Source organism: Lepidochelys olivacea (genome assembly GCF_965140295.1).
Source record: "Lepidochelys olivacea isolate rLepOli2 genome assembly, chromosome: 2".
NCBI classification, from domain to species: domain Eukaryota; kingdom Metazoa; phylum Chordata; order Testudines; family Cheloniidae; genus Lepidochelys; species Lepidochelys olivacea.
In genome coordinates this window covers 32,725,765-32,748,249 of record NC_140412.1, presented here as the reverse complement: position 1 = coordinate 32,748,249, position 22,485 = coordinate 32,725,765, and the positions used below count along the sequence as shown (strand labels likewise).

At 41.1% G+C, this 22,485-nt stretch overlaps 1 protein-coding gene across 3 annotated transcripts in view; it reads right to left on the bottom strand.

The window, feature by feature from the left end:
- SYBU (syntabulin) overlaps positions 1-22,485 on the bottom strand; it is a 54,596-nt gene that overhangs the window by 26,187 nt on the left and 5,924 nt on the right. For all 3 annotated transcript variants that reach the window (XM_084620804.1, XM_084620806.1, XM_084620805.1), the window contains exon 3: positions 10,579-10,776. In XM_084620804.1, coding sequence (XP_084476930.1) covers positions 10,579-10,776 — 198 coding nt within the window. The remainder of the gene's footprint in view (positions 1-10,578; positions 10,777-22,485) is intronic.

Here is a 22,485-nt window from a genome sequence, read left to right as displayed (position 1 = left end):
TATGGCTGATTTAGAACAACGCTTCCTCAGCTCTCGTCCCCTAACGCCCCTACTCTACTTGCGCTATATTGATGACATCTTCATCATCTGGACCCATGGAAAAGAAGCCCTTGAGGAATTCCACCATGATTTCAACAATTTCCAACCCACCATCAACCTCAGCCTGGTCCAGTCCACACAAGAGATCCACTTCCTGGACACTACAGTGCTAATAAACAATGGTCACATAAACACCACCCTATACCGGAAACCTACTGACCACTATTCCTACCTACATGCCTCCAGCTTTCACCCTGACCACACCACACGATCCATCGTCTACAGCCAAGCTCTGCGATACAACCGCATTTGCTCCAACCCCTCAGACAGAGACCAACACCTACAAGATCTCTATCAAGCATTCTTACAACTACAATACCCACCTGCGGAAGTGAAGAAACAGATTGATAGAGCCAGAAGAGTTCCCAGAAGTCACCTACTACAGGACAGGCCTAACAAAGAAAATAACAGAACGCCACTAGCCGTCACCTTCAGCCCCCAACTAAAACCCCTCCAACGCATTATTAAGGATTTACAACCTATCCTGAAGGATGACCCAACACTCTCACAAATCTTGGGAGACAGGCCAGTCCTTGCCTACAGACAGCCCCCCAACCTGAAGCAAATACTCACCAACAACCACATACCACACAACAGAACCACTAACCCAGGAACCTATCCTTGCAACAAAGCCCGTTGCCAACTGTGCCCACATATCTATTCAGGGGACACCATCACAGGGCCTAATAACATCAGCCACACTATCAGAGGCTTGTTCACCTGCACATCCACCAATGTGATATATGCCATCATGTGCCAGCAATGCCCCTCTGCCATGTACATTGGTCAAACTGGACAGTCTCTACGTAAAAGAATAAATGGACACAAACCAGATGTCAAGAATTATAACATTCATAAACCAGTCGGAGAACACTTCAAGGTCTCTGGTCACGCAATTACAGACATGAAGGTCGCTATCTTAAAACAAAAAAAACTTCAAATCCAGACTCCAGCGAGAAACTGCTGAATTGGAATTCATTTGCAAATTGGATACTATTAATTTAGGCTTAAATAGAGACTGGGAGTGGCTAAGTCATTATGCAAGGTAGCCTATTTCCCCTTGTTTTTTCCTACCTCCCCCCCCCCCCGCCCAGATGTTCTGGTTAAACTTGGATTTATGCTGGAAATGGCCCACCTTGATTATCATGCACATTGTAGGGAGAGTGGTCACTTTGGATGAACTATTACCAGCAGGAGAGTGAGTTGTGTGTGTATGGGGGTGGGAGGTGAGAAAACCTGGATTTGTGCTGGAAATGGCCCACCTTGATTATCATACACATTGTAAAGAGAGTGGTCACTTTGGATGGGCTATTACCAGCAGGAGAGTGAGTTTGTGTGTGGGGGGGTGGGGGCGTAGGGTGAGAAAACCTGGATTTGTGCTGGAAATGGCCCAACTTGATTGTCATACACATTGTAAGGAGAGCGATCACTTTAGATAAGCTATTACCAGCAGGAGAGTGGGGTGGGAGGAGGTATTGTTTCATGGTCTCTGTGTATATAATGTCTTCTGCAGTTTCCACAGTATGCATCCGATGAAGTGAGCTGTAGCTCACGAAAGCTTATGCTCAAATAAATTGGTTATTCTCTAAGGTGCCACAAGTACTCCTTTTCTTTTTAGTAAGAAATCTGGTGCTCAAGATAAACATAACACAGATGGGTTTTACTCAGTGAACCTGGAATTCGCTCATCTCTAATACTCTCAGACTCCCCTAATCCTTACACCACCACTTGTGAATACAACCACATCAGCAAAACTTTTGTACGCTCATCCGCCAGGTGAAGTCAGCAGCAACAAGAGCTGGGTTCAATATCTAAGGATTCCTCTAGGCGATACAAAACAGAACCAGCTCGAGCCCCCACTCGGTAATCTGGGAAAACTAAACACCATTCTTGGGTGCCTCCTAGAGGCAATACTTCCCAACTTACAGGCACTGAGTCTGTGTACACCAGGAGAAAACTTGTATTAAAAGGGAACGATTCATTAAACTGGGAAAACACCACAACCACAATTTGAAAGCATGCAACTATAAGAAACACCCACCGCACAATACATGGCAATGACGCTGGCCTCAGTCTGCCACTTTGTGGTGTCAAAGTCTGACAAACTAATGGCCCTTTATCATGCCACTTCCCTTTTCCCTCTGCTGCACTCCACTCATGGTTGGGTGTCCTTGGTCAGCAAGGACCCAGAGTTCAGCAATGTCTCTGCTACTGTTCCCATTGTGCAGCTGGCTCACTTTCTGCTGCTGATGCTCTTTCTGCTGCCCCCAGTCTCTGTATTCTGCCACTGCTGTTATTTCTGCCACCATTACCACTGCTGCTTGCCACTCACTGCCACATTTTGAGGGTCCACTCCTTAGCCCAACTCTTAGTGATTTCAGCTTAGGGATTTCACTGGATAGTGGGTTGGCTCTTTGAGGTGTTGGCTCTTTGTTCTCTTTCACCACAACACTGTCCCCACACCAAGTCAAGGCTTAGCCCCAGATCATCAGTGATTACACCTCTAGCAACTATTGAACAGAAACTAGTTGATCATGCTTGAATCCCATCATCTCTGTCTTTAAACACTGGAGAGGCGAGGGTCAAATGGTGTTTAGGACTCTTTAAACAGAGTTAACATGATCCGGTAGGAACACCTTTCCTTATCCCCTCCTGCTTACACTGGGATTTGGCACCCCTACCCTCAGTTTAACAAGTGAGGGGTTCAGTTAAGGGTCACCCCTTCATTCAGGACATTCTAGGTACAGTTCTGCTCTCCTTTACTCATATAAAAAGGATAACAACAGTTCATTACTCCTGCTTTCAAATTTAAAATTTTTATTAAAGCTAATGTTAAAAAAAATGATATAGTACACAGGTTAAAAAAAGAGTGTACATCTGGGTATAGTGCTTAGATTATTCACAAATGCAAAGTTTGTTTTTAACATCATAAGATACATATAGTGTATAATCAGCAATAACCCAAATTTAGGTGAATAAATTTAAGAATACAGTTTGGATATTAGCATCCAAGTATTCGGGTACATCACTCATGAGAAGTTGTACAGAGAGTAGGTTGTGGAAAGCAAATATATCAATGAGTGAAGACTGTCCCTCAGTAATTGAGAATTTAGGGTCAGTTGTCCATTTAGAAAATACAATCCACGAGCAAAGTATTTCAGTTACTTTCCTGACTGCGCTTCTCAAAGGCACTTCAGCTCATCCCTCCAAGTATTGCTGATGTCTTCTGATATGTTCTATGTAGATGTCCCTTGACCACCTGATGGCATCCGACACCATGAGTTGCCACATCAACTGAGCGTAGCTCTGACCCATTCCACATTCTCTCAGTACTCGCTCGTTCCTGGGGTCCCATGCGCCCAGGGCAATGACGATCAGTGCATGTATCTGAACCTGGTAACCCTTAGCTCTCAAGGTTTTGGCCAGAGGGGCATATTTCTCCACCTTTCGAGCTCAGGTGCCGTGGAAGGCCGGGGTCCTGTTCTCAAAGGGCACTGTCCACCATCATGATCCACTTCTGGTCCTCGTTGGTGATGACGATGTCTGGTCGCAGTTGACTGTCGATTCCAGGGATGGAATTGTAAACTGGATTGTAACCCAAAACCAGCCAAAACCGATCCCTTTGGCACCTCTGTCTGCTGATCACCTAGGCAGAGTAGGTGTGTCTATGCAAATCACAGTCTGCTCCTGAAGTCTTCCCCCCAAGATCATCATGAGATGTCAGGGGAGAGCTCATTCAAATCCTGGCTTACACACGAATTATTATTATATTAAAATGCCTGAGACTCAAAGTGTGTGAGTACATATGTAAAACCAATGACCACAGGCAAGAAGTTCCATATACCCCTACTAATCAATCTCTTATGTCTTTCGGTCCATCTCCCATGTTTTTGTTATAAAACCTATAGTTAAGTAAATATTGGGAGTAGACTTAATTTGGATCCGATTGCAATTTCAATTTTCAGATCAGCACTAAGGGTTCTAACAGTCAGACACATTTTACACCAACCAATATTTAACTTCCTTGAATGCTCTCAGGGATTAGGCACCGATCTTCCAAACTTTTGCACACAAGTAAAGTTAAGCTTATGTGCAAGTGTTTGTAGGAAAGGAGCCACAGTGCATGCCCAAACCAAAGCCCAGATTTATGACAAAATACTGTGCTCTTTGATATTCCATTGTTCACAATTATACCTCCTTCAGATGACAGTGCTCTTGAAATGCAGAAACATTAAAAGAGGTTACTAAGTACTGTAAAATAAATGACAACAGAAAGGGATGTATTTTATAATCAGTCTCCCTCCCCTCCCCACCCCATCCCCTATGAATCTGCAAATAAAATCAAGCACACCAATTTATGTTATGGATCCAACTGGGGGGAAACAGCAAGGCTACACCCCAAGTACAGCTTTTTAGATATGTTAATTTCACAATAAAACAGCATGACCCTGCTTTTAGAATATAGTTATACATTTCCTAAAGAGCACTGGCAGGATTTTAAAATGCATTTCAACATGATAGTGAAAGCACAACTCGCTATTATTAAAGAACAATAGAACCATTCCCATTACATAGCATCTATTCAAACTAGGACATTCTGTCTTTGAGTCTGAACAGCAGACACGGTTCTATTATTCTTTCCAATGTTTGCAGAAATGTGCAACAAACTGAGAACAAACAAAAGCAACCTAAATGCAAGATACAAATGCATCAAGCCATTAACAGAACAGCCTCTTCTCCCGCCCCACGAGGAAAACAAACCTATCATTCTACCGCTTTATGACCATGAGAAATGTAAGGTTCTTTATGGCAATCTATGTATCACAACTGTTCCTAATGTAATCCTCTCCTAGGATTTACAGACAATCTGGATACATACAAACTATTCTGTTTTTGGAGCGGGTCACCTACATTCTGGAGTCAGATGTTACTACTTCTGTCTTATCATGTTAAGTAGAGGAAGCTGACAAAGGATTATCTGAATTGTCCAGCCAGGTCTCAACAATATAAACTAAATTAGGGGCCTTTTCGATGATTAACTCTTGAATAGCGATGGACTTATTAGCCACTACCCTGGCTTTGAATGGCCTGGACCAAAGAGTAGAGTCCCAGGCAGCCATTGTCCTGTGTTGCCAATGATGAGGCACCAGATGAAATCAGCAGGACTGTTAAATGTTAATAACCCAGTCTCTTGTCTATCCTCTTCATGACTGTTATAACAAGAACTGGAGAAACCAACACTTTAGGGAAACTGTCCCTTCCTCATCCTCCAGCCCATGGAAATGTTGTTCTGCCCTTTCCGTAACGTTACAGTGCTAGTTGATGGGGCACAGCCTCTGAGTATCCACAGTCAATATAAAGGTGACTTGACTCTAGACTGGTATTCATTCATGTGGCGGTCAAACACAATCCTAAACCCTCCCTCGATAAATCCCCACCAAAATAGGAAACACTTTCCCCCATACAGTTCACAAATTAACCACCATGAACTTTACCAGTTACACTTTGGATAGTTTACTACCACCTCATTAAAATAAATTGTTACTTGACAGTTACTCACCCCAGTAAAAGTAGAACAGATCATAACAGCACTGCACAGTAAGTGTAATGGCAAGTTGAATGACACTTTAAAATACCTATGGATCGTTAAACCTTTCACTCATTCATGTGACCTGGATAGGATTGAACTGGCAGTACATAGGTATCAGAGCAGAAATAGGGCAAGTGCACACTGCAATTACAGATGAATTGATTCTGGTGTGATGCTGTCCACATCTATTTAAAGAAAAAAAAGTTGATGAATGACAAGGCTCAATTCTAAATGATTGCTATGATTGGACTATTGTCACTACAATGTCCAAAAAGTCCCTAACATCACCATGATCTGTTGACACAACTATAGTTACAATCTTTCCACCCAATGAAGGGAAGAAACTTCCTTCCCTAGCTGAAGAAATAACTACCGAGAATTGCTGTGGAGGAAGCACAGCTGATCTTTGGGGACAGAAGCGGGGGCCTGTGCCTCATATTGCTCAACAAAGATTATTTTAGCTATTTGTGGTACTAAGTGATTACCTCCAAAGGGAATCTCCCTCCTATGCTGGACTGAAGATGCCCATGACACTTTGAAAGAAAGACAGTAGGTCCTGGATTTTCTGAGCAGAAATGCAGAGCACTCCCACTAGACCTATGTGCCAGTCTACAATTATGAATATTTAAAGACATTTAAAATTGAATGTAGCTTTGTGCAACTTAACAGGTAAATACTGTATGTTGCTCAAAAAGGAATTTTTAATTCAGCTATATTTAATTCAGTAAATCCCTGATTCCTCTTTTTTTATCACGTCTCTACAAATTTATCATGATTCCAAACTTAGGGCCTGACTGCAAATGCCTCATTTACACTAGTAAACAATTTTTCACAGGAATGTTCCCATTGAAATTGGACAAGTGAGAAGACACAGACCTCAAAAGAACAAAAAACCTGCCAATGTTCTTAATAAGATTTTCATGTGACTTGCAGAATTTAGAGATGGGACTTATCAGAGGTCTTGTAGGACATTCTCCTGTCAGAACTGTTCTCTGAAACACATTTTCTACTGTTTTTTATTACTGAGAAAATCAGTGACACTCAAAATAGGATTCATGAATCCTGAGATGAAAAGCGTCATGACGCTTTGCCAGGCAGGCTAATGTGGACTAATGCCATAGTACTTATTGCCAGTATCTCCTCATCCTTCGTGAAAGACTCAGTGCAAATTTTAAATTTTAACACACGCACTCATCTGTGTGTTGTGCAATTTCTTTTGAACGGGGGGTATTGGTTTCCTTTTTCAAACTGGTTTGGAAATTCTTCTATAATAACACTTGTTTGAACCAGATGTAGTGCACAATCAATAAATTATAAATTGATATGAATAAGTAACAGTCCTAAGCATACAAAACTTTCAGTCACAGATTTATCACAATGCAGCAACAATGCACTGGAGGATTAAGAGTGGTTCACTAGGCAGACAACATAAATTATGAATGGATTGTTAAAACTTACATTTTTATTAGACAAGAGTCACAGATGGTTTACTACAATATGCTAGTGTCTTATGCTCCAAGAACTGATCCCATTTGATTTTTCCAAGTGTAGGAAGTAGAGAGAAACTGATAATGTCAGGGCAACAAAAAAATTATTGGACAACAGCATGGGAACAGGCTAGGAAAGTCCCAAGAGCACAATCTAACCACTATCCCACACTAAGATTTCTGGAATTATCTAAATATTTGCTTGAGTGTTACTTCTGGAATAAATGATTCCCTGGGCAAAGAATGACAAAAAAAATGGACAAATGCCCAATAAGGTGGCAGTATGATACACATAGATAATTACATAAGATTAGCTCAGCATGGTATATCTGTAAATTAAGGTGATGTTAGGGGTGGTTTATTTGTAGCTCCCCCTAAGCAACCATTGTTATGCTACTCTTCTGTGTAAATCCTATACAGATATTATCTTCATAAAACCAGTGAGAATTGTTAGGAAAAGAGGAATGATGTTATTTATATATTTAATTAAAATATCCTTTCAAATGGCTGGGAACCATCAAGTTGTACATATAAGTAGCTTATGTAATCACATGGACTTATTCCTGTTACCCTTGTACTTCCTCCCACTTCCCTCTTATTGTTTCTTCATTACACTCACTCACTATATATTTCAGATTAGCAGCCGTGTTAGTCTGTAGCTGTAAAAAGAAAAGGAGGACTTGTGGCACCTTAGAGACTAACCAATTTATTAGAGCATAAGCTTTCGTGAGCTACAGCTCACTTCATCGGATGTATCTGAGGAAGTGAGCTGTAGCTCACGAAAGCTTATGCTCTAATGAATTGGTTAGTCTCTAGGGTGCCACAAGTCCTCCTTTTCTTTTCACTGTATATTGTGTTCAATTACATTATGAGTTTCTTGGGATAGGGGCCATATCTCCCTGAGTGAGAGAATCAGCAGAAACTCTTGCAAAGACAGGCTGTAGGGAGTGGACCTGCCTTACACCAAGAGAGAGACGGGGAAAGCAGAGCTAAACGAGCATTGCCTCAATCCCCACAGGCAGAGGGAAGGGAGTGGAGTACAACTATCTCTCTCCATTTCAAGAATATTTTCTCCTGCTAGTTAGGAAGAGATTTCAATCGCATTCCACCAAGAAAGGTCTGGTGTGGTTGGTGAGAGGAGCTTGAAGGTACTTTCTGTGGCACAGGAAACCGAGAATCAAGTACCACCTCAACTACTGCCTCTCCCACAGCGGAGATCTGTCACGTCACAAGAGCTGATGTGCTTGAGCTCTCAGCACAAGGGCTACAACCTTACTAGAGGGACACATATTGTGAACTCACCTATGTACTGACCCTGACAGCCACAAAATAAGCAATCTGCCTGCATGAAGAAGGCAATCATAATGAGGACAAAATAATGTTTCTCTGGAATGGATGGGTGGGGATATCAAAGATATAAATATGGAGAAAACATGTGTTCTTGTTGCTCAAAGGACTATCACAATTAAAAAAGTTGTTTATTTAAATATGCAAAGCAAGCCAGTCTGCAAAGGCTTATCTCAAATGGAGTCAGCTTCCCGTTGTTAGTAAGAGACTATCAACTTTATGTCATACTATAATGCACATGTAATAATTTGAAACAACAAAATGAGTTAATGTGTCAAGTAACTTAATAATCTTACATGTACAGGGGCCTTTATCAAAAAAGATTTCCAAAGTGCTCTACAAATATTACCTTTGGCTATATTCATATCCATATAACTTTCATTCAACAGACTGTATTTTTCTTGCAGCTTTGACGACTCATGTGCTCTACTCACTTTACTCCAAACAACCCCACCCCACTAGGGCACTTGATTTAAACAAAACAAAAAACAACACCTCAACCCAACAATCTAAGATAGGAAGAAAGTGAATTGTCATATCTAGTTGGAACTGTAGGTGGAATTTAAAATAGAAGATACCTTCCCAAACTGGAATCTGGGAGTTCACCTGAGCTAGTCCACCCCAATGCTTTGCAATAAGTACCTAGGGCTTGATTTTAAGTCCACTGTAGTAAATGGGAAAGCTCCCATTAGGGTGACCAGATGTCCCAATTTTATAAGGACGGTCCCGATATTTGGGGCTTTTTCTTATATAGGCTCCTATTACTCCCCCACCCCCGTCCTGATTTTTCACACTTGCTATGTGGTCACCCTAGCTCCCATTGACTTTAATGGTGCAGGGACGGTCGGGTCCCTAGAAATCTTTAATGAACGTAAGTGATCAGAGACTTCATTTTAAACCTCATTTGAGAGATATCACCTTGGGTTGCAGAGTGCCCTCTAAAACCATGTTAGGTAACTGATTCAGAGCTCAAAAGGAACAGACCTTGTCTACTGAATCCTCAACTCCACTTATTAGAGTAAAAAGAATGAGGAGTACTTGTCTCTAAGGTGCCACAAGTACTCCTCATTCTTTTTGCTGATACAGACTGACACGGCTACCACTCTGAAACTTATTAGAGTGTAATAGTACAGCTAAAACATTTCACCATTCGGTAAAAAACTCATACTAACAATTATGTTTAACTCTCAACTCCACAATGGAAAAAAGGAAGAAAACAAGCCCTTTGAAAAGGTAAACACAAAAAAGCAATTTAAAAAGGAGGTAAACAGTAGTGATGCATAACATTCCCCATACCCCAATTTCCCTTACTTGGGATCTCACATAATCCTCATACCAAGGACCATGTGGTCCAATGATGTTCACACTTATTAAATCTATTATATCACATTTTATTAAGTTAAAGTTAGTGTCTGAAAACAATAGTAGCCAAATTACCCTCTTGGATGCACACATAGAGCTCTCATTAAAATCACACCCACCCAGATGCACACATTTGAGGGTGCACTTATGAGCAAAGGGACAGATATTTAAAGATAGGTGCCTAGCTGAATGTTTGAAAACAATGGGAGTTAGGCACCAAAGCACTTTTGAAAATCCCCCTAGGTTTCAATCTGCATCTTTAGATGCCAAAATACCTTTAAAAATCTGGCCTTAAGAGACTTGATACGTAAAAAAAACATGTGTTGAAAGAAGTTAAGCAAAGCTCCTTCTATCCCGGTCCCAGAATGATTTATAGGGATGTGTCACTAGGAAGAAAAACAAAAATATGTGCAACTTCTTCTACATAGAAAAATTTGCATTTCAGCACATTTCACATCACATCCAGTCTTAAAAAAATTCTATCAAGGTCTCAAATTATTATGTTGTCACTAAAAAGATCCACTATTTACTGCTGTTCAAATCTTGCAATTAATCATATATAAAGGGACCAGTTGTTTTTCTGTTCACCAGCTACATAAACAAAATCCTCTGAGCTGCTTGATGAGAACTTCTAAATACACTGTACGTATTGAAGAGAAATTAACAAAATGAAACAATCTAAAATGTACTTACCTGGTTTTACAAGGTTTGTCTTTGTTTCCTTCTTATATCGTGCAGACTGTGGGTTTCCTTCCCCCACTGTTCCAGCATTACATTTCTTTTTGGCATAGTCTCCATCACTGCCTGTAGAAAAACTAATTGGACTGTTTCCAGTATCAGAAGGAGTCTTAATGGGAGATACTGACTGGCTACTAGGGCAGCCAGTGTCATCTGAAAAGACAAAAAATGAACACAAGATTTGTTAACTAATAAGTCAAATGAAGATGGCAGAAAACTTTTGGACTATACCACATACAAATCAGAAACAGCCTTCTCTAAGACACGCAACCTGTGCACAAAGATAAGGCCCACTTTGTTCCTGCATTCCTGCACCCAAGAGATGAACGCACCATTTTGTAGGTGCAATATGGTTCTTGGATACCTAAGTGTTATAAAATGCCACTGTAAATATTTGTTTCCATAATTCTGTGAAAGTACAAAATCAGAGACAACTTCTGAAAACCCGGAGCCAAGCTTAACCTCCTCTTACTCAGCATGGTAATGGAATATTATAACATGAAGTATACAAATTAAGAAATGTGTTAAAATAAAAATTGATTTGTGTGCATGTGTCATACATAGCCAAGTTCTGACTGTGCACCTCCCGTATGAACGGAACTATGGGCCAAGAGTGAGAATGAGGCAGCTTTTCCCCCACAGATCCTTCGTACCAGAACTACAGAAGGGCCTTCAAGTCCAAGGGCCTAAGCTGTGTGGCTACAGCTGACCAGATTGAGAGTGCACTATCAACACAGACCCGTTTTGGTGACAGTATGTCCTACTGACTATACAATAGTCTAAGGCCTTAACACGCTTTGCTAGAATGCAATTCAATGCCCATACCAAATACTCTGGACGACTCATTTATTTGGGTCTTTGACGCACACTTGTCTACAGCAAAACATCACTGCATATAATATAATGTATACTGTCAATTTTAATTATTTACTATATTGTACAATGCATCTATGGTTGCTTAAGTATTTTGGTTGGGCATTTTTGTCTCTGTGATGGATAATTACAACTGAAATATTTGTTTTGCTTTGGTATTTTTCCTGGTTTTTTTACTGAGCAACTCTAGTATTTTATTATCCTATAAATATCTACAATATGATAAGCCAACTGATCCAGAATATTCATTCATTAGATTGCTTCAATCAATGTACACTCGATATGCATGACATTCAGAAATGTAATGATCATTTTACTGAAAACAGTAAACATGCCTCAGCATAAACTATTTTTCTTTTAAAGCAACTTTTTTCATTTCCAGAAAGTGGCTGTCTGATACCTTGCACTAAAACTGCTGCACCATATGAACAGTACTTCTGTGTAAACCAGCATTAGTGTGCATACGCGTTAGCTTTCATCTCCTGGAGATACTAAAATGGTGGTTTATTCAAAGTTGTACAAACACAATAAAACTACTAGCACTCAAATACAAATCATAGTAAAAAGGTATCCAGTACAGATAGCCAAACATATTTAAGCCCCTTCCTACTGTTATTTGAATGCCTCCTGAATACTCACCTCTTTTGTGATGCCCACAATAGGTGACTTATTTATTTAAAATATATAGTATATTAAAAAGCCCTTAACCATGATGTCACTTTAAGCGCAGAAATATCCCATGTCCCAGAGAACTCAGTCTCTTATTTGTTCTTTCCAAGAGTAAAATAAAGCCAGTATTTTTCACTATTCATTTGCACTGTGCATTCATCTTGTATTGTCTTCATGAATAAAACTCCCCACCACAAGCTACAATATGACACACCCAGATGTACCTTAACTAAGTACACAATCATATTTCTGTAACCACTGTTACACTGCAGTTTGCTCATTGTCACGTCTATAATTCACGTCTGCTTCTGCAATAAGCTCTGCAAGGGGACCAGCTGAAAACCATGTCTACCCAGAGAAGTAGGGTGGAAAGAAAGGGCTAGAATGTGTAATGTTACTGTCTGACTGATAGTAAGGGGCAGCACAGACCTAGCCTCGGATCAGACCAGAGAATGGTTATTAATCATAATTCCTCTCTTGCTCCCACTTTGTTTTGGGAGGGGAGTAAAGTTATTACATCCTTTTTTCTGAAGCATCTTATTCCCGCTATGTGCCTGGTCAGTTACCCTGGCTGATGAGAGCACTCTCTAACCCTTTCCACCCACTTGCTTGCAAGAGTGAGTCTCAGACAAGCTGTCTTTGCTCTTCCCACTGTGGCTGGAACAACCAGCCCTTTACACTGCCAAACAGGGAAGTAAGAAGGGGCCTACTTCTCCATACTCCCTGCGCAGCTGAATAAGAAATATAACAGTCTAGCCAGAGGTGAAAGTAAGCCGGTACACCCTGGTACGGTGTACTGGCAAGAGCCGGTGCACCGTACCGGGGTGGATCGGCTTCCCCAGGCGCAATTTAAAGGGCCTGCAGCTCCCAGCAGCGGCTGGAGCCTCCGGCCCTTTAAATTGCTGCCAGAGCCCCGCTGCCGGAGCCCTGGGGTAGCGGTGGCGGGGCTGGGGCGGCAATTTAAAGGGCGTGGGGTGGTAGTGGCGGCCGAGCCCTGGGTCCTTTACATCATCCCCGGAGCCCCGCCGCCACTTCCCCAGGGTTCCGGCAGGCTCCGGGGACGATTTAAAGGGCCCGGGGGGGGGGGGTAGTGGCAGCCGGAGCCCCATCTCTGGAGCCCTGCTGCTGGAGCCCTGGGGAAGCGGAGGCGGGGCTCCGGGGACGATTTAAAGGGCCCAGGGCTCCAGCTGCCGCTACCGCCCAGGGCCCTTTAAACTGCTGCCAGAGGCCCCGGCTGCCGCTGTTACCCCGGGGAGGGGGAAGGAGGCACTTGCCAGTACAGGGTGGGCCAGGGCTGGCTCTAACCTCCCTCAGCCCTGCCCCCTCTGCCCAAGGCCCCACCCCTTCCGGGGGCCAGAGCCGGTCCCAGCCCAGCTCCGTACCGGTAAGTCCCAAGACTTACTTTCACGCCTGAGTCTAGCCCAAAAGTAACAGCAGCCAGTTCGAGTTAGTTCTGGGAGGCTTTGCCTGCTTCTAGCAATGTTGCTGAGTCAGGAGGACAACCATATCTACTTTGTGAATTACCTGCAAGGCCTACAGGTGAAAAGTGTTTGCTAGCAGTCTATTCCAAGTTAACTAAGAGACTGAGTAGGTGTCTACCTGACCATGCTGCAAACTTCATTAGCTAACACCTGTGACTGCAGCAGATAAATTAAGTTCCACACTGAATTTGTTTGTCTTCTTTTGGCAATTCTGAAGGTACCTATTTCCTACCCTGCAAATAGTCTCAGTTCCTCATAAGATAATGAGACAGTTAAAAGATCTATTAAACCTTTCAGTCCAGTGCCCTGCTAACACAAGGTTCTTCCTTACATTATCTTGTTCTTTATTTTACTAATTCATATAAATCTCATGATCAAATTCAAAATGCAGAGGATAGAAGGTAATTTTCTCAAGATCAATACTAATTTTATTCTGTGAATTAGTCAGCAGGACTCACCAATTTTTACCTCATAAACACAGAAAGGTATACACAATTTATCTACTGGACATGGATTGGTTCTGCTGAGTGAATTCTTGAATTCTGCTTAAAAGCAACAAATTTTGCTATTTCTAGAAACACCCTCTCTTCCGAAGCATACAAAATTTACAAAACCTTAACGCTATATTTAGAATATAGTTTAGGCACAAAGTATTTTAAACACCAGTATTTTAAACTCTACTTTAAAGTATCTCAGGAGCTGATGAAATCCTGTGAAGGTGCGTCAGTTTAAAACAAACAAAAGACCCCTACCCACAACTCTGAATTAAACCACTAAAAACAAAAGCAACAAATGTGGAAAACCAACAACAAATGTAGGAGATAAGAAAGCAGATTAGCAAAAGAAAATACACGTTTTGATCAGCAGACAGTTAATACAGCCTCTGATAATGTACTGCTTTCACATCCCCATTATAATTAATTTGATTAAGCTCCACAGCTTGCATTGTGATATGACACTTATCAAGGAACAAAGTGAACTTGGCACTAACAACAATAAGTCTTCTCTAGTCATATCATTTCTGACCTTTAGACACTTCAACAACCAAGTCAGAGTTTTAACTTCAGCTGCAGAAAATGAATGGTTTTATTGTACTCCTCTTTCCTGTTACTGTTTGTTATTTTTAACAAGCTATACACCTAAGGCTTCTGTGTGAACTTGTAATTTAATCATTAGTATGGAAAAAGTGAACCTCTAAACATTTTCTGGATCTAGTTCATGCTGCCAAAGAGACATTTTTTCCTTAGATGTATCAGATGTACCTTTCAATGCAGTGTCTTCTACAGGATCAAAATGTTCAGTATTGCCAAAAGTAGCAGCTGCACATGCAACAGTACTGTCTATCACAAGGGGCAAGATAACCTCAGCTGTGAGTTGAGAATGTACCTCTGCTAATCAGTTTGCAGCTGACCATCCCATTAAAAAAATGGAAGGGGAAGGAAAAACACTGGAAGGGGTGTACATTTGCCATCACCTTCAGCCCCCAACTAAAACCTCTCCAAACATCTCCATCAAAGATCTACAACCTATCCTGAAGGACGACCCATCACTCTCACAGATCTTGGGAAACAGGCCAGTCCTTGCTTACAGACAGCCCCCAACTTTAAGCAAATACTCACCAGCAACCACACACCACACAACAAAAACACTAACCCAGGAACCTATCCTTGCAACAAAGCCCGTTGCCAACTGTATCCACATATCTATTCAGGGGTTCACCATCATAGGGCCTAATCACATCAGCCACACTATCAGAGGCTTGTTCACCTGCACATCTACCAATGTGATATATGCCATCATGTGCCAGCAATGCCCCTCTGCCATGTACATTGGCCAAACTGGACAGTCTCTACGTAAAAGAATAAATGGACACAAATCAGACGTCAAGAATTACAACATTCAAAAACCAGTCGTAGAACCCTTCAATCTCTTTGGTCACTCGATTACAGACCTAAAAGTGACAATTCTTCAACAAAAAAACTTCAAAAACAGACTCCAACGAGAGACTGCTGAATTGGAATTAATTTGCAACTGGATACAATTAACTTATGCTTGAATAAAGACTGGGAGTGGATGTGTCATTACACAAAGTAAAACTATTTCCCCATTAGCTCAGTGGTTTGAGCATTGGCCTGCTAAACCCAGGGTCGTGAGTTCAATCCTTGAGGGGGCCATTTAGGGATCTGGGGAAAAAATTTGGGATTGGTCCTGCTTTGAGCAGGGGGTTGGACTAGATGATCTTCTGAGGTCCCTTCCAACCCTGATATTCTATGATAGGCAGGTGATTGAACTGTCTATGTTTATTCCCCCCCCCCTTACTGTTCCTCACAGGTTCTTGTCAACTGCTGGAAATGGCCCACCTTGATTATCACTACAAAAGGTTTCCCCCTCCCCCCATTCTCCTGCTGGTAACAGCTCACCTTACCTGATCACTCTCCTTACAGTGTGTATGGTAACACCCATTGTTTCATGTTCTCTGTGTATATAAATCTCCCCACTGTATTTTCCACTGAATGCACCCAATGAAGTGAGCTGTAGCTCACGAAAGCTTATGCTCAAATAAATTTGTTCGTCTCTAAGGTGCCACAAGTCCTCCTTTTCTTTCTACCAGCAATACAGTTTATATTGACATTAAAATACATCATTATATCTGGTAAAATGGTCTAAACAGTGCAGCACTACAAATTACAGTAAAAATGATTAGCAAAAGTACATCTAAAGAAAATGTGCAGGATCTGTAATATATTACCCCTACATCTGAATTCCTTATAAAATGATAGCTACAACTTAACTCTATGGATGCAGCAGCAGTTGATGTACTTTGACAGCATAAAAAAAGATCCTCCTTCATCCTATCTGAATGTTTCTCCTATGACATAATTCCCAGAGGCCTCGACATCGTATCACAAAAGCATTTAGACAGGAAGGTCCACAAACTATTTTTAGTCAGACACTTCATCGATCTCCAGAGAAAATGAAGATTTTTCCTATTATCAAAGCTGCTTTTGCTAATTTCTCCCCTCTGTCTACAGTCCAAAGTGGAAGTAATCGCAGTCCCTTGCAGCTGATAAAGATTCTCTATCTTACAAGGTATAAGCAGTTTAGGAATAGAAATAGTGACGTTCCCTGTAATATATGTATTAAACCATAATATACATGGAAAAAAGAAACTGTAAACAATAGTTGGTTCAGTTACAGAAGTTTAAACATTTGGAAATAAAATCCATGAATAATCCTTGTAGGAGTAAGTGTCTGATCCTTCAATAGCACAGAATGTTACACTCCACCCATTTTATTAGGCCTGCTTTTACAACATAATCTCCAGTAGAAGGCTGCTATAACTTTGGTGACAACTAGAATGGATTATATTACAGTGATTATTGTAAGAGCAACACCCTTTAAAAAGCATCCAGAGTCTGGATTCTAATAATAAATGAGAGTGCTGGATATGCCACCCCATAGTCTTTTGTAGTCATATTTTATATACTGGCTTTAGGGCCACCCAAATCCCGGTTTGTGGCTATGAATCACTGCATAACCCTACCCAGTGTTTTGTGGGGGACAGTTGTGATGGTGGAGGATGAAGGCACACTTATGCTCCAAGATTTGTATGACATCTCTCAATCCTAATATTCTACTGTCTCTATATATGTGGAACGCCTATTGATGTCAATGGAAGAGTAATTTATCAGGATCAAGATATGACATGCAGATTTTGTTTTTAAAATACCACAGAATCTCCTACGATGGAACGTGTTCTCTTTATTCAACAGTATTTTGGGCTTCTGATTAAGGACAAGGTTCTTTCATTCTGTTTAAACCTTGCAATACTTGTTGACACACATGACACCATTTAACTCAATACAAATTTGTATTAAAACCATTTTAAAACAAAATATCTTTGATTAAGTATTTTTAATGAAAGATTCAAACACAGCGCTTCTTAACAATGAATTAAGTCATTTTTGTTATCAGCATACACAGAGGGGACAAACTTGGGCTCCAGAAAGGGGAAGATGCCAGGTGCTTGTTTCCAAAACCCACTGAAGTCAATAGGAACCTTTCCACTGACTTCACTAGGCTCTAGCTCAGGCCTTTAGAGCTCACAGTGCTGACTGATATGTAGAGCAGATGACAGGGACATTCAGAAGGTCAAATGTCTTGGCTTCCCAAGCAGTTGTACGGTGCAGTAGTACAAGGGCAGTCATTTTGTACAAGGCAACAGTGGAGGAAGAGAGAGAAGCAGGCAGGAGTCTGCACTTCCGTACATATAAACTTTTTTAACCTCCACATTTAAAACCTCTCTCTAGAAATATATAAACACTAACCAGTAAACTAACTAAATTCCCAAATCATTCCTATGCCCTAGCAGGAGACCCTCCAAGTAAAGAGCACTGAAAAATGGACACAAAGGACCAAATGCTGCTCTTGAATAAGAGCCACAAGTGTGTATATGAAAGCAGAATTTGGCCCAATGTATTTAGAAAATGAAGATCAAGGTGCCACACAGCTATGCCAGACAGAGCATCTACAGCAATGGGTTTCACAAACAAACTTGCACAGCTTGAGAAGGACTCTCAGATGATATCATATTTCAGATGATACAGTTCAATCAAATGGAATAAAGAAGGACTGTGAAAATGCTTTTGATATCAAACGTGGGGGCAATTTTAAACACACTTATCTGACGCAATAAATGTCAATAAAAGAAAATATAAACTCGGAGTCAGGGGAATACGCTAACAAAACATTCCTTCTGATGAAAACAGATATAAAGATAGGGGGATTTTAACATATAAGGAAACTAATGATAATAACCTTACATTTGGTCTCTGCATTGTTGACCCATTAAAATGATCCAATTTTCTCTTTTTTTCTCCTCAAAAATATACAATTAAGCATGTAGTTTATCAATGCTCCACTCTGGGTAGCTTTCCTAATACACAATCTACCTCACTGTCCTAGTGAGAAATTATTTCAGCTATGACTGAAGGTACAGCATGTTAACTGCATACAGTGAATGAAGATGTCTCTTCTGTGAACCTGTACAGATCCTCAGACTCAGTTATTTGCAGCTAGTATTAAATGTAGCTTATTCAAACTGATTTAAATAAGTATATATGCATGGCTAAATCCTGTTTTCTTTACTCACACAAGCACTCTTCCTGAACTCACTTTGAGCATCAACCAATAACTGGACCAATCGGCAAAATAGTCTAAATTTGACTACGCATGTGAGTAGTGTGAACAGGATATAATAATAGAGAACTTTCTGCTGCAGGCACAGTGAATTTACAGTGTAAACACAGTGAACGTAGAGGCCAAGATTTTCACAAACAAAGGCCTAAACTTAGGCTCTGAACTCTGTTTTTGAAAATCTTGGCCAGAATTTTCTAAATGAGTAAGGTGCACCTATTGTAACCACTAGTTGTCACCTAACTCCTAGATGATCAGTAGTACTATGTATACTTATTAACAAGGAGATATTGCAGGTGAGAATAAAAGCCCAGAAGAGTACTTTGCATTTGAAATAAAACAGCTCCTCTAGCTCAAACAGCCCTTTACTTCAACTGATTATTAAAACACAGGTACTTAAGGCTAAAGCATCTCAGCTAACCAACTATTTCTGCATTCTTTTCTTAAGTCAATAAGTTAAGTCTTAAACAAAGATGAATACAAAGATTGAGAAGACAAAACATCAGCACTAAAATGATGATTAAAAAGATGAGCTATTCAGAAAATGAAAAATGAAAAAGGATGTGTCCCCCAAAACTGACTAGCTATTAAAAACTGTTTGCAGTGTAGTTGTACCCCTGTTTATCCCAGGATATTAGAGGGCCATGGTGGATGAGGTAATATCTTTTATCAGACCAACTTCTATTGCTGAGAGAGAGAAGGAAAATGAGGCTCTCATAAAGCCTTCTTTGGGAATTCCAGCTAATGAATCTGCCTTCTACGTTATAAGACACAAAGAGGGGAGTTAAAGCTCGTCTCTTTCACCAGCAGAGGTTGGTCCAGTAAAAGGTATTACCTCACCTACCTTGTCTCACTATTAAAAAGGCAGACTAAACAGACTGTGGAATTTAGTTACTCTAGGCCAAACATTGCCTTCAATCCATAAGTAACTCCCCTTGTATGCAAGGTCTTGAAACAAATTTTGAAAGAGAAAGTAGTTAAGGACATTGAGGTAAGCGGTAATTGCGACAAATCACAACATGGTTTTACAAAAGGTAGCTCATGCCAGACAAACTCGCTCTCTTTCTCTGAGAAGATAACTAGTTTTTTAGACAAAGGAAATGCTGCAAATCTAATTTACCTGGATTTCAGTAAGGTATCTGATACAATTCCACATGGGAAATTATTAGTTAAATTGGAGAATTTGGGGATTAATATGAGAATTTAAGGTGAATATGGTTAAAAGGGAGACTACAATGGGTCATACTGAAAGATGAACTGTCAGGCTGGAGGAAAGCTACGAGTGGAGTTCCTCAAGGATCAGTCTTGGGACCAGTCTTATTTAACATTTTTATCAATGACCTTGGCACAAAAAAATGAGACTGTGCTAATAAAATCTGTTGATGACACAAAGTTGTGAGGCATTGCCAATATGGAGGAGAACCAGAATATCATACAAGAAGAGCTGGATGATCTTGAAAACCAGTGTCATAGAAATTAGATGAAATTTAATAGTGCAAAGTGCCAGGTCATGCACTCAAGAACTAACATCATGAATTTCTGCTATAAGTTGGGGGTGTATCAGTTGGAAGAGACAGAGGAGAAGAAAGCAGTGGAGTGATATATCTTGACTTTAGCAAAGCTTTTGATATGGTCTCCCACAGTATTCTTGCCAGCAAGTTAAAAAAGTATGTATTGGATTAATGAACTATAAGGTGGATAGAAAGCTGGCTAGATTGTCGGGTTCAGTGGGTCGTGATCAACTGCTCAATGTCTAGTTGGCAGCTGGTATCAAGCAGAGTGCCCCAAGGGTTGGTCCTGGGGCCGGTTTTGTTCAACATCTTTATTAACTATCTAGATGATGGGATGGATTCCACCCTCAGCAAGTTCACGGATGACACTAAGCTGGAGAGAGAAGTAGATATGCTGGAGGGTAGGGATAGGGTCCAGAGTAACCTAGACAAATTGGAGGATTGGGCCAAAAGAAATATGATGAGGTTCAACAAGGACAAGTGCAGAGTCCTGCACTTAGGATGGAAGAATGCCATGCACCGCTACAGGCTGGACCAACTGACTAAGCAGCACTTCTGCAGAAAGGACCTGGAGATTACAGTGGATGAGAAGCTGGATATGAGTCAGTGTACCCTTGTTACCAGGAAGACTGATATTGGGCTGCATTAGTAGGAGCATTGCCAGCAGATCGAGGGAAGTGATTATTCCCCTCTATTCGGCTCTGGTAAGGCCACATCTGGAGTACTGTGTCCAATTTTGGGCCCCCAACTACAGAAAGGATGTGGACAAATTGGAGAGAGTCCAGCAGAGGGAAACGAAAATGATAGGGGGCTGGGGCACATGACTTACGAGGAGAGGCTGAGAGAACTGGGCTTGTTTAGTTTGCAGAAGAGAAGAGTGAGGGGGGATTTGATAGCAGCCTTCAATTACCTGAAGGGGGGTTCCAAAGAGGACGGAGCTCAGCTGTTCTCAGTGGTGGCAGATGACAGAACAAGGAGCAATGGTCTCAAGTTGCAATGTGGGAGGTCTAGGTTGGATATTAGGAAACACTATTTCGCTAGGATGGTAGTCAAGCACTGGAATGGGTTACTTAGGGAGGTGGTGGAATCTCCATCCTTAGAGGTTTTTAAGGCGCGGCTGGACAAAGCCTAGGCTGGGATGATTTAGTTGCTGTTGGTCCTGCTTTGAGCAGGGGGTTGGACTAGATTACCTCCTGAGGTCTCTTTCAACCGTAATCTTCTATGATTCTAAGACCTGGGTGTATTGGTTGATCACAGGATGACTATGAGAGGCCAATGTGATGTGGCCATGAAAGAAAACTAATCATAGGATGCATCAGGCAAGATAGTTCCAGTAGAGATAGGGAAGTGTTATTACCATTATATAAGGCACTGGTGAGAACTCTTCTCGAATACTGTGTTTAATTCTGGTCTCCCACATTTAAGAAAGATTAATTCAAACTGGAGCAGGTGCAGAGAAGGGCTACTAGAATGATCAGAGAATGGAAAACCTACCCTATGAGTGGAGACTCAATGAGCGTGGCTTGTTTAGCCCAACCAAAAGAAGGCTGAGGGGAGACATGATTGCTCTTTATAAATACGTCAGAGTGATAAATACCAGGGAGGGAGAGGAGTTATTGAAGTTTAAGTGCTAATGTTTACATTTATTTAAGTTATTTAAGTTTATTTAAGCGCTAATGTTGACACAAGAACAAATGGATATAAACTAGCCAACAAGAAGTTTAGGCTTGAAATTAGACAAAAGTTTCAAACCGTCAGTGGAGTGAAGTTCTGGAACAGCCTTCCAAGAGGTGCTATAGGGGCAAAAAAACCCAAAATAACTTCAAGACTGCCCTTGATAAGTTTGTGATGGGGACTGTATGATGAGATTGCCTACACTGGCATGTGGCCCATCTGTGACTGCTAGTAGCAAATATTCTCAATGGCTGGAGATAGGACACTAGATGAGGAGGGCTCTGAGTTACTACAGAGAATTCTTCCCCAAGTGTCTGGCTGGTGGGTCTTGCTGACATGCTCAGGGTCCAACTGATTGTCATATTTGGGGTCGGGAAGCAATTTTGCCCCAGGTCAGATTGGCAGAGACTTCAGGGGTTTTTGCCTTCCTCTGCAGCATGGGGCATAGGTCATTTGCA